This window comes from Staurois parvus, unplaced genomic scaffold, assembly GCF_062004578.1.
Source record: "Staurois parvus isolate SC_StPar_1 unplaced genomic scaffold, SC_StPar_1.0 ptg000096l, whole genome shotgun sequence".
NCBI lineage: Eukaryota > Metazoa > Chordata > Amphibia > Anura > Ranidae > Staurois > Staurois parvus.
Genome location: NW_028317892.1, coordinates 13139619 through 13153501, shown reverse-complemented (window position 1 = coordinate 13153501; position 13883 = coordinate 13139619). Strand labels below are relative to the sequence as shown.

Below are 13883 nucleotides of genomic sequence, written 5' to 3'. Positions count from 1 at the left end.
CTTTTGCTGTATGATGCGACTAAGAAAATGTCAGGAAAGACCTTCTAGAACAGCTGAACTTTATTTGGGGTTAATCAGAGGCACTTTAAATGATGGCAGGTGTGTACTGACTGCTATTTAACATGATTTTGAATTGCTTAATTCTGAACACAGCTACATCCCCAGTTATAAGAGGGTGTGCACACTTATGCAACCACATTATTTTAGTTTTTTATGTTTACTCTCTCCCCTCCTAAAAGATTTCAGTTTGTATTTCAATTGAGTTGAGTTTATAGGTCACATTAAAGGTGGAAAACGTTCTGAAATTATTTTTCTTTGTGTCATTTTTTACATCACAGAGACCTGACATTTTAACAGGGGTGTGTAGACTTTTTATATCCATTGTATATAGGTTATACCTGAGGGATCGCTATGGAAGTGAAGAATTACTGCAGCAGTTAGCGCTACTACAGTGACCAGCACAGCCTTACGGATCTTGTGCCTGCATAGCGAACACAATGTCTTATATTTTTTTTTCAATGCATACAAGGTGTTCTTTGATTGGACAAGATGAATATCATGATGTCACCTCCCTGCCTCTTTGCCTAGTCCAATCATAAAACATCTTATACTCAATGATAGAAATGCAAGGCGTTCTGTGAATGGCAACTGTGCCAAGTGAGTGACCCCTAGCTGGACCAATATAGCTATGCAATAAAAAGCATACCTTACATTAGAGAATATGTAAACCCAACATTTCATATTCCTGATATGTGCCTGCTGTACCATGTACTTGTATAAAAACGTATCCTGTTCTCTTTGTATTGCTTCCTTTGTGAGAAATTCCAGGCTCCTGCCAGTCCCTCTGCTTTCCTATTAAAAACTAATCACATTAAGCATGGAGAACATACAGTGGTGAGTTCTCTAGCTGTACTGGAAACTCAGCCTGCTCTCCTCCATTGATCAGCTTTGTCCTGACAACCCCCCTTGCCCTTCACTGGGAAGATTAGTGTACTGCTGTTTCTCCTCCCCTAGCTCCTTATGCAGCTGAGAAGAGAGGGTATATGATCACTTATAACAAAAAAAGAAGAAAATATATATATTTATAATGTTTTTTCATTTCTACACAAAAATGTTTTGCATTTCATTTCTATTTTAAACTGAATGGATTGTTTTATATGGTGAGGGTTTACAATAACTTGAAGTTTTAACTGCAGGCAAGTCACCTGGTCTGGGTGGATTCAGAAGTTATTTAAATAATGGACTACCAATTTAGCCTCAGTAGACAATCACTTTTTTAGCGGGAATAGGTCATCTACTAGGTTTAACAAGGCATTTATAAAGCTTATTCTCAAAAAGGGGAAATGCCTGTGTAGAAAATTGCACTTTAAAAGTGGTTGTAAACCTTTACATATACCCAGCGAAGATACACAGAGATGAAACACATCCTCCTACATAAATTCCAGCTCTTTTTCTCTACAGCCATTCAAAGTGCATAATTCATACAGCTTGTTTAAGAAATCAGAAAGCTGGGGTCAGGGAGCTGAAGTTACATCCTTAAATCTTTGAGAGTTGATTGGAGGAAAGGGACACACCCCCTTCACACAACACACAGGAACAGAGCTGAGGCTGTCAATCACAGGTAGATGTCCCTCCACGATTCCCTCCCCGTCACCTTTTTTCTCATGGTGTCAGGAAAACTTGTCAGAAGCTCACCCAAACATATCTTAATATTATTTTTTTTAAGATCCCAAAGTAAGTCATTGGTATATATATCGGGAGCATATTAAATTTATACAAAAGTTTTGGTACCATCACCATTTTCACAAAGTTTATTTTTCTTATTCAGGAGAGAGATCCTTTTGAGCTTTTTCTCAATTCGTTCTTTATCTCATTTATTAATGGGATGTAATTTACCTGATATATATTTTTAAGAGACGAGGTCAGCTTTATTCTTAAATATTTTAATTCTTTTTCCCTCCATGTGAAAGGAAATTTATTTTGTAATGCTATTTTCTCCAATTTTGGGAGCCTAATATTTAATACCTGTGTCTTTGAAAGATTCATTTTTAACCTTCCTCTTGTGTTAGGGTCGGCACCGACCCGTTTTTAGGTTTTAAATGCATAAAATAACCATATAAATTTGTTTATTGCATCAAGGCTTTATGACTTTGTCAGGAACCTCTATTTCAACAAAATAAAAAACAAAAAATTGTTTTCACTAAATTATAAAATGCTCAAGTTGAAATTATGACCTTTGTGTTGTTAGGGTTGGTTTCGACCCAGTTATAAAAATAAGATTATAAAGCAATAATTAGAGCCAAAACTGAAATCATAAGTTCACTGTCAACCAGCACACTGATAGCCAGCTCCTCTCCCAATCATGTGAGCTTTAGGGGATTCTCATTTTGACTTGCAGAGTGCACATCTCCAATTTGTAGCATGCAAAAATGAGAAGAAGATTTTCATTGAGCCAAGTTCTGGATAATATTTTTGGTGAAAATGAGGGAGAGGACACAGAGGAGCATAGTGATTTGGATGAGCAGGTTTCCGGGGAGGAAGACAATGTGGAGTATCATCCAGAAGACACAGACACATCTGATGAGTCTGATGAGGAGGCCACCGGTGCTGAAGCAGCTCCCGCTGAAATATTCAAGTCCAAAAATGGTAAGATCTGTTGGAGCTCAGTACCTCCTGATGTACATGGCAGGGCAGTTGCTGCAAATGTCATCAAAATGACCCCTGGAATCACAAGTTTTGCTGTGATGAGAGTCAGTGACATCAAGACATGTTTTGAGCTATTTATGCCATTGTCACTAAAAAGAGTCATCATTGCTATGACAAACCTTGAAGGAAAAAAAGTCCATGGCAGCATGTGGAAAGACATTGATGAGGAATACCTGGATGCCTATATTGGTGTTCTTCTTCTTGCTGGAGTGTACAGATCCTGCAATGAGGCCACTGATAGTCTGTGGCACGCATCGACAGGCAGAAATATTTTCCGGGCAACAATGTCACTTCAGACCTTTCAAATGATATCAAGAGTCCTCAGATTTGACAACGAAGATACCAGAGCAAGATCTGACAAGCTTGCTCCCATCAGGGATGTCTGGGAGAGATGGGTGCAGCTCCTTCCACTGATGTTCAACCCTGGGCCAGAGGTGACAGTGGATGAACGTCTTGTCCCTCAACATCATCCACCACAACCACAACCCCACTCAGGCCACCTGATTCTAAAAGAAAGAGGTGTCAGGTCTGCCCAAGCAGTAAGGACAGAAAGACAAATGTACTGTGCTTCAACTGCAACAAATATCTCTGCAAAGAACACACTAAAAGTGTCACTTTTTGCCACACATGCATCTAAACACACACACGCACACACATACATGTTCTTGCACACAGACTTTTACTCTGATTTTGTTTTTTATTAGTGTTGGAACAAGTAATTGATTTCTATTGGTTTGATTTGCTTGGATGGTTGTTGTTGTTTGTTTGACCTTGCAAATCTAGATTTGGTTATATTTATGATATATATATATATATATATATATATATATATATATTTATTTGTTCTGTTTTTCATTTTGTGTTTGTACTAAAGTTCTATTGCTGAAAAAAAGAGACTTTTTTGCCTTTTTGAAGTAATTATATATATGGGTCGAAACTGACCCGTAACACCATAGATGTTACTAAAGTTAATAATATTAAAATGAAAAAATAAACAAAACAAATTTATTTCAGAGATGTGTTCTAAATCCCCTCAGTAATAGTCAGGTGACATAACAACCTTTTATTTATTTATATGATTCTCTTGAGGTTCATTTTACATTGTTTTTTAATTGAAATCGAGGGGTATACTGACAAAAAAAAGGCCCAGGGGCCAACACCAAAATTATTAGAAACAATATTTTCATGGATAAGGAAGCCTAACAAGGTAACCAAGATATGAGAAACAAATTGGATGATAGATAACAGTTTTTAGTATATTTTACAGCTGATTTAAGACACGGGTCAAAACTGACCCGTTAACATAAGAGATGGTAACAGGAAACTAACACAAGAGGAAGGTTAAGTTTGATAAATCTTAATGTTTTAATATTAAGTTTGATAATGTTAGCCTAGGGTTTACCATGTAAAATAGTATATCATCTGCATACGCTGCAACTTTATGTTCCACATCCCCAGTCTGAATTCCTTTAATATCTATGCTGTTTTGGACTGTTGCTAATAACGGTCTAGGGATAATACAAATAGCAGGGGTGAGAGTGGTCATCCCTACCTAGTCCCATTATACATTTTAAACCCTGATGACAGCGAGCCATTGATCTTTACAGATGATGATGGGTAGCTATACAAATTTTTTATCCACTGCATCATTCTAGGTCCTATCCCCATTACTTCTAATGTGTCCATAATAAATTCCCAGTCTACTCTGTCGAAGGCTTTCTCAGCATCTATTGACAAGAATAGCACTGGGGACTTCTCTTTTTTACTCTTCTGCAAAATCCATTGTCCCTTCCTTCTCTTCCTGAAACAAATCCCACCTGAACTAAGTGTATCCAATCCACCATTAGATCCTTCATCCTAGTCGCTAATATTTTTCCAAATAGCTTCGTATCCGTATTCAATAGCGAAATTGGTCTATAACTAGCACACTGGGATGCATCTTTCCCTTCTTTAGGGAGAATTGTAATATATGCCATTAACGACTCCATTCTCATCTCGACTCCCTCTCCGATTGCATTCATGTATGTGCACATTTTCAGTTCATTAAATTTCCAATAATATCTTATTGTATACCCATCCGGTCAAGGACTCTTCCCTGCTATTGTGTTTTTTAACGCTATTTGAATTTCTTCCTGTGATATTAGTTTTTCTGAGACTAGTGAACTTTCTTCCTCTAATTTATGTAATCCAGCTTCTTTTAAAAGTAGCTTCCTTTTCCTTATTCTTTCTACTTCTTCTTTTAGATTCTTAGGTTTTACATCATATAATCTACTGTAATATTTCTTAAATACATTGGCTATTGCGGTGGTTGAATATACCATTTCACCTGCAGGGCTGTGGATAACGGGGTACCACCAGTCCTCCTGTATGGGGCCTGGGCCAGCAGGAGGGCCCAGGCAGCTGTGTTAACCATTAGCCGCCCGGCCAATGGCCGTTTGGCGGCTTCAATTGTGTCCCTGCATTCCGGGTGCACGGCATTTGGCATGCTCCCGCACATGCGCCGTTTGCGCTAATGCAGAGCGGCGCAGCAGTGCGATCTGTCACCGGCCGTGCACCTCGGACACGGCCGATGACAGATCCGAGTACCGGCTCCCGTTGCTGGTACCATGTGACCTGCTGTGACCAATCACAGCAGGTCACATGACAGTTGTATACAATGGATGGCTTCATTCATGATGCCATCCATTGTATACTAGTGCCTAGCTGTGAATGGTCACAGCTAATCACATGCACATGTCATGTGATTAGCTGTGACCAAATCACAGCTAAGCACAAAAAAAAAAAAAAAAAAAAGCTGAATGAATCGATTTCATTCAGGTAAATGCTTGCTTATAGCAAAGTAATTCTTTGCTATAAGCAAATTGTGTAAAAAAAAAAAAAAAAATACTGATCACTTCCCCAAAGTAGTACAATGTTACTATGGTAACATTTGCACTACTTTGGTTAAAGTAAAAGATGAAAAAAAAATCTTAAAAAAAATGTAATAAAAAATTAAATATAATAAAAAAATAAAAAAAATAAAAAAAATATATATATATATTTTTTTTTTCATACTGTCACCAGTCAGTGTCCCTGTTCACCGCCATGCCAGTTATATGATGACGCTGTACTGCACTTGTGACAGTATGTAAAAAAAAAAATAGTGAAAATAATTTTTTTAATTTTTTCATTTTCCGAAAAATTATGACAAAAAAATACAACTTCAAACAACTCGCCATGCCTCTTATGAAGTACGTCAGACTGTCTACTCTGCAAAAAGGGGTCATTTGGGGGATATCTGTACTGTTCTGACATTCTTGGACCTCAAGAAATTAGATTGGCCGTCAGTACTTCAGGATTGATCAATATTCAGATCTATACCATAGTTTGTGAACTCTATAACTTTCCTACAAACTAAAAAATACATCCTAATTTGGGTTATTTTCACCAAAGACATGTAGCAGAATACATCTCGGCCTAAATTTATGAAGAACAATTATTTATTTGTAAACTTTTATAACAGAAACAAAGAAAAATTTGTTTTTTTTTCAAAATTTTTGGTCTTTTTTTGTTAATTTAGCAAAAAATAAAAACCCCAGCGGTGATTAAATACCACCAAAAGAAATCTCTAGTTGTGTGAAGAAAATTATAAAATTTTAGTTTGGGTACAGTGTTGTATGACCGCGCAATTGTCATTCAAAGTGTGAGAGCGCTGAAACCTGAAAACTGGCCTGGGCAGGGGGGTGTAAAATTGAACGGTATTGAAACGGTTAATTAGATGTGGGCAGGGAGGGTGATCTGCATGGTGGTGGACTTGAGGGGGGGGGACAGTTACTGGAACCGATCCCCTGTAAGGTTCTCTCTGCAGCAGAGAGGCTTCTTCTCCTTTCCCTCCTACTGGTTTCCAGCTACTGCAGAGAGAGCCATACAGGGGATTGGTTCCAGTAATTGAGACTTCCCCACCACACCCATCACCCTCCCTGTACACAATACACTTTACCCTGCTGCCCTGGCCCACCACCCCCATAGTACTGCCGATTCCCTCCTTCCCACCAGAAGCTGCAAGCACACAATAGGATCTTTCAGGATGGAGAATGGGGGAAGGGTCCGGTAAATATGTCAAATTTACCAGCTTTTTCCTGAATAAACACAATGAGTGATCTGCACCAATCAATGTGTTCATTCATAACTGAAGCATAGTAAACTGTGCTTTTGTTTGCGGAGGGGGCCCTGTCATGTTGGCTGTATGGGGCCCTGTGATTTCTAACAGCAGCCCTGTTCACCTGTCTCATCACTAAATCTCTGCACAAAATTTGCTGATTTCTGTTTCCTTAATCTTCTCATTAAATATTCCCCTGATCTGTTCCCCCATTGGTATCTCTTCTTTTGCCACCATGTTAAACACCTTCTTTTTTTCTTGCTCCATTAAATAATTTAGTTCTCTTTTTAATATTATTTTCTGGTGTAGACATGTGTCTAACTTCTTTTTATGAAGTTGTTCTAATTCATATAGTTCTTCTATCAATGATCTTATACTGTCCTCCCGCCTTTTCTTCTTTTCAGCCCCTATGGAGATCAGAATACCTCTTATATAAGACTTGTGTGCTTCCCATATTGTTGCAACTGAGACCTCCTCAGTCTCATTTAATTGAAAATATTGCTCAATTTCTTTTTTTAACCTAATTTCTGTCTCTTGTTCCTGTAGGTGTGTCTCGTTCAACTTCCACATATTTATCCTATTCCATTCCCCTTGTAGACACAGTTTTACCGTGACAGGAGCATGATCTGATATTGATGTCACATCAATGTCAGCCTTAACTAATGACTCCAAAAGTCAACGTTATATCATTATATAATCCAATCTTGAATACGTTTTATGCACCAATGAATAACACGTATAATCTCTTTCTCCTGGATGTTTAATCCCCCAGGCATCCATCAGCTGATATTGATGTATTTTTCGAATGCACTTTAACCGTTTATCTCCTTCCCTCTTTCATTTAGACGATGTATCTATCTGAGGGTCCATACAAAAACTAAAATCTCCTGCCACAATCAACCTGTCCTTTTTAATATCCATTCATTTTCTTAACACATCTTCCAAAAATACCGTTGGGTTTTTATTGGGAGAGTAGATATTTGCCAGTACATACATTCAATTCTGTTTAGATCCCCTCTCACAAATATCTACCCTTTGGGTCAGTCAACCTATCTTTGATATTAAATCTCACGTTCTTTGCTTATTGGTGTACCTTATTGGCGTCGGGTAATGTTGTGAGTATAACTTAACATTGGTATCATGGGTTACATACATTTCTTGCAAAAAAATTACTGCGATAGAACGTAGATGAATTTTCCTAAGAATCTTTAGTCCCTTCACATTGTAGGCCATAAAATGAACTGCATTCATCCCTCCTCATCTTTTTTCTCCATGCTAATCATACCTAGGAGATTTACCATGTAACTAATTTATAGTGAGAAGATATCTTCTAGAGCAGGGGTCTCCAAACTGCAGCCCGAGGGCCAGATGTGGCCATTTGCTAGCCTTTATCCGGCTCTTGGGGCACTATTCCTCCAAATGATATGAAGCAGTATTCCTCCCACTGACACCAACAATGGGGCACTATTTCTTCCATTGATAACACTTACTTGATATTTTCTACCCCCACTGGCCTCACTCTGGCCCTCTTAATATCTGAAGGACCATAAACCGGCCCTTTGTTTGAATAGTTTGGAGACCCCTGTTCCAGAGGATCTATTCCCCCCCCCCCCGAATCCACCCCAACCTTTCTCCCATCCTCCTTCCTGCATATATTTATAATTTGGAGCAAGAATTTTTTTTTAAATATTCTAAACCACCCATCCCTTCCATCCACTCTCCCTCACCCCTTCCCCCTCTCCCTCCTCCACACCCCCACCTCCCCTCCCTCTACAACACCCCCCCATGCTTAAAACCCTTTGGCCTATTTCTAGCCCTGGAGTCAGGTGTGGTTCTTTTCCCACTGTCAACTCCTCTTTCAGGGTGGGACTCAGAGCATGTACACCTAACCGAACCTCCATGTCCAATCTTTGCATCCCAAAATCGTTACCTGTTACACCTCCTGATACGCTGCCATAGTTTTAGAGAAACTCTCTGCTTATATTCCACAAAGCTCTTCCTTTAACCCCTACCCCACCCCTCCCTAAACCCATTCCTTATTTCATTCTCTTTTGGGAAACTAATTGCCACTTCTCTTTCCCTGACTCTATACTCTCCTTAGCCCCTTCAGACCATCCCGATATGTCCAATATCTGTAAATCTAATCTTTCACAGAAGTCCTGTAAATCTTCTGGGAATCTCAATTTCGCAGAGTGTCCATCTTTCCAGCCGATCAGGCATGCTGGAAACCCCCAGGTATATTGGACATTTTTATTGCGCATCTGCTCCAATAATGGTTTCAAAGATGTTCTTCTGGCCAGCGTCTCTGGCGCGAAGTCTGCAAAAATTTGTAGATTTTTTTTCTCCATGTTTTACTGCAGGAATCCCTCAGATCTTCTTCCAGATATTAGCTTTATCTTCATAATCGTGAAATCGTACAACCACGTCCCTGGGGGTTTCCAATGGCATCCCTTGAGGTCATCTTATTCTATGTACTCCATCTATTTTCAATTGGGCTGTCACTGTTCTGCCTAGCAAGGGATTAAACACTTTTCTCATTTCAGAAATCTTCTCCATTAGAAACCTATGGCGGACCCCAGATTCTCAGATTGTTCCTTCTATCTCTATTCTCTTGATCTTCCAGCTTGTATGATAGCTTCCTTTGCTCGCTTCACATTTTTTCCACCTGCTTTTCCAGCTTAATAATTACTTGATCATGTTTCTCAATTTTTTCCTCTGTTTCCACCACTCGGGTTAGAACTTGTCCCAAGCCATTATGTAAAACCACCATTTAATTTTTTATAGAGTGTTCTAATTTTGATAACATTTATGCAATTTTCATTTTCGTGGGCATTTACGAGCTTGCTCCTTGTTCTTCTGTATTTTCTGTTTCTCCTTCGCTCTCCATATTTGAAGATTCTTTAGTCTGATTCATGCTCAATATTCCTGATGACAGTCTGCATTGATCTCCTTTGTGCTTTCCCAATTCATATCTTCCCTTTGCTCCCTGCGGTCTCTCTGGGCTATGACTCTCTGGGCTTTTCTCCTGCAGAAGCATACTGTATATTTTCTAATTGTGCTTGTGCTTGTATGGAGTATTTTTGTTTCCTCTCCTTTTACCGATCTATTCTTTATTATATTGAAGTTTGGCTCTTTGTTTTACCACTCAGAAAAGTGTGCCATTTCCAAAATTGCAATGGTTAATAATTCACGGATCAACAGAGAGCTTTCCCCCCTCTCCTTTTCTTCTGGATCCACTGGGTGACCCCTAATTTTTACTGTCTTTCTTCCCAGCCACCTGTGAATTTTTTTCCACCAGCATTCCCCCCTTAGATACAGTATAATGCAGTTTATAGGGACACGGCACTTAAGTAGCAACTCACCACCGCCACCAGCCTCCCAGTGGCTGGACAGCTCGCTCCCCTCTCCGTCCTCCACTCCGGCTGACAATCCACCTGCCGAGGCTGCTGGGGTGGCTACACATGCAGGGGGGTCACCCTCTGTGGATGTCACCACTACAACATTCTGTGTCGGCTCTTCTCCTCTCTTGCAGCAGCGTATCAAAGGATTCCCCGCCGCTGTCACGTGGGCACACCCAACGCTCAGCGCTCCACCGTTCCGGCTCTCTCTCCTCTCTCCTCAGCCAGCCGGAAGCATGGGCTCTCCTCACTCTCCAAGACCATACTGCTGCCACCACTTACTCCACACTAGATGGGGATACAGATGGGGAGGACAGCGGAACCAGGTAGGTTAGGGCAGCTGCGAACGGTCAAATTTACCTAGGCTTCATTTTCGACAGGTATCAGGAGCACCTAGCCTGTGCGTCATGTCGTCACCATGTTCCAACACTTGGTGCTTTGATGTACCCACAGGCTCTTTTGCCTGAAGTCCAAGAGTAAAATATAATGTCTTGTGCAAAGATAAACCAGATGGAGGTTTAAATATGCCAGATATTAAGAGATATTATTATTCGGTAGTATTATCACGGGTAGTAGATTGGGTATATAACGCACGAGGGAAAGGTTTGGTAAAAATAGAAAGTACACTAAGTGAGGCACCATTAGATAAAATGATTTGGATTCCACAACAGTTTCGAACATTGTCTAATAATACCAGTATATTAACACGGAATGTATTTAGAGTATGGGAAGTACCGTATTTTTCGCTCCATAAGACGCACCTGACCATAAGACGCACCTAGGTTTTAGAGGCAAAAAACAGGAAAAAAAAATTTCTGAACCAATGGACTGCAGACATAGTACAGGAGATGACCAGAGACTGCGGACACAGTACAGGAGATGACCAGAGACTGCGGACACAGTACAGGGGATGACCAGAGACTGCGGACACAGTACAGGGGATGACCAGAGACTGCGGACACAGTACAGGGGATGACCAGAGACTGCGGACACAGTACAGGGGATGACCAGAGACTGCGGACACAGTACAGGAGATGACCAGAGACTGCGGACACAGTACAGGAGATGACCAGAGACTGCGGACACAGTACAGGAGATGACCAGAGACTGCGGACACAGTACAGGAGATGACCAGAGACTGCGGACACAGTACAGGAGATGACCAGAGACTGCGGACACAGTACAGGAGATGACCAGAGACTGCGGACACAGTACAGGAGATGACCAGAGACTGCGGACACAGTACAGGAGATGACCAGAGACTGCGGACACAGTACAGGAGATGACCAGAGACTGCGGACACAGTACAGGTGATGACCAGAGACTGCGGACACAGTACAGGAGATGACCAGAGACTGCGGACACAGTAAAGGGGATGACCAGAGACTGCGGACATAGTACAGGGAAAATACCAGGGACACAGTACAGATGACCAGAGACTGCAGACAGTACAGGGAATAACCAGAGACTGCAGACAGTGCAGGGAATAACCAGAGACTGCAGACAGTGCAGGGGATGACCAGAGACTGCAGACAGTGCAGGGGATGACCAGAGACTGCAGACAGTAAAGGAGATGACCAGAGACTGCTGACCTTTTGGGAGGGAGGGGGAGCGGGTACCTGAATTTGACAGGTACCCACTCCCACTTCCGCGAAGCTGTCCTTCTCTCTTCTTCCCGCGCTGGCTTCTGTGACAGCCGGGTGCCCACTGCGCATGTGCGAGAAGCGCTGCGCTTTGTGAATGGCCCGGCGCCTTCTGGGACCTGTTGTGTGTCCCAGAAGACACCGGACCATTCACAAAGCGAAGCGCATGCGCAGTGGGCACCCGGCTGTCACAGAAGCCAGCGCGGGAAGACTGTGCAGCGCTGGAGCGAGGAACAGGTAAGGCCCTGCAAGAGAGAACAGCTGAGCGGCCGGCCCGGTATTCTGACACGGTGGCGGCAGAAATACCGGACCGGCCGCTTTATATTCGCTCCATAAGACGCACTGACATTTTCCCCCCTTTTTTGGGGGGAAAAAGTGCGTCTTATGGAGCGAAAAATACGGTAACTCATAGACAAATGGGATGGAAATATAATTCACAGTTCCTGGCACTCCCACAACCAGTAAGGACAGTAAAGGACCTGCATCCAATTGAACAGATGTTGAGTGTGGGTACTTTACAGAAACAGTATTCTTGTATATATAAAATATTTATTAAAATGTCCAGATCTACCTCTCTGTTGTTTCTGGAGAAATGGGAGATGGAATTTGGAACTCAATTAAATGGACAGCAAAAAAGGAAGATATTTAGTTTAGCACACGGGGCGGTGGATATGAAAATTGTAGAAAATAATTATAAGTGCCTGGTAAGATGGTGTATTACACCTAGTGTGGCACATAAACAACAACCAGAGAACTCACCACTTTGTTGAAGAGAATGTGGGATAAAGGGAACCATGGCACATATATGGTGGGAATGCCCTAAGATACAGGTGTTCTAGCAGGATATAATACAACAAATACAAGAGGTCTCGGGAGTTAAATTCTCAAAAGACCCATGGGCCTGTTTATTTCATAACACTGAGTTGACGGTGAAACAGTATAAAAATACGATGACTTTTCACTTTTTAAATGCGACAAAGGGATTGAAACTCAAAGTTCTGGAGGGCCCAGGAGATACTAAAAGTAAAGGATTGGATATCCAGAGTAGATTGTATTTAGAGGATGGAGGAATTATACCATAGTGAAGAGGATAAAATGGAAACATTTTTAAGAACTTGGAGGGGATGGTGTGAATTTAAAACTTCAAGAAGTGAATCCTGCTGATAGCAGAGGAACTAGGCAGTAGACCAAAATGGAACTTAGTGCTCTGGAATGAGACAAGTATACACTATCGAGGGATACGCTTTGTTCAAATTTCAAGTCTGAGGTTTACAACCACTTGATTATAAGATATTTGAGGCATGTTGTAGGCCATGACTCTTAAAGTGTTACTAAACCCAGGACCCTGCATTCACTATATATAGTCTTCCACAGTACACAGAACATAGAAATGCAATTATTTTAGAAAATATAAACTGCTAAATACCTTTTCTCATCAGCAGTTAGAGAAGTCTTGTGTAGTCTTCTATCAGTGTCCAGCAGAGCTCTGGTTAAAGCATGTAGGAGTTTTCATTCTCATCTCACTGCCCTATGAGATTGCATAACCCCTGACCCTCTGTCTGGACAATGCTGAATGGTCCTGTGCTAATCACATGCACCTTCCCAAGAAATGGAAAAAACTCTCTAGCAGTACACACCAAACTGAGCATGTGCAGAGTGTCCCCAAGGGTGTGTTCTATCAGGAAATGAAATGGGGAATGTGGAAGAAGGGGAGGATCAGAGAAGACAAGATCCAACATCCTTTTTACACAATGCAGAGGATTAACCCCTTAGGTTCCTCAGTGAGTATAACAAGCATGAAAGAATGAAAACACTTTAACTACTTCCTGCCAACCTGGTGTATATATGTGGCTTTTCAGCAGTTGGGCTTGCAGAGTGGCCATTATGGCCCTAGGTAAACACTTTACTGTGCTGAGAGCACGTTCCCTGTGTGCTCCCAGCACTGTAGCGAACTGGTATAGGAAAGCTCCTGATGCATATATGTGATCAGGATCTTTC

At 41.2% G+C, this 13883-nt stretch overlaps 1 protein-coding gene across 1 annotated transcript; it reads left to right on the top strand.

Annotated features, from left to right (window-relative positions):
- Positions 1–2420: 2420 nt before the first annotated feature.
- LOC149468005 (uncharacterized) lies at positions 2421–7469 on the top strand. The gene is made up of 2 exons (XM_089670968.1): positions 2421–3232; positions 7391–7469. Exons 1-2 carry the CDS (start codon positions 2430–2432, stop codon positions 7467–7469), a joined length of 882 nt encoding a protein of 293 aa, XP_089527094.1. The 5' UTR covers positions 2421–2429.
- Positions 7470–13883: the final 6414 nt, after the last annotated feature.

Coding starts and splice junctions, on each gene's coding strand:
- LOC149468005 (XM_089670968.1), top strand. CDS start 2,430: ATGAGAAGAAGATTTTCATTGAGCCAAGTTCTGGATAATATTTTTGGT. Junction 3,233..7,390: donor CTAAAAGAAAGAGGTGTCAG/GTCTGCCCAAGC, acceptor TTGTTCCTGTAG/GTGTGTCTCGTTCAACTTCC.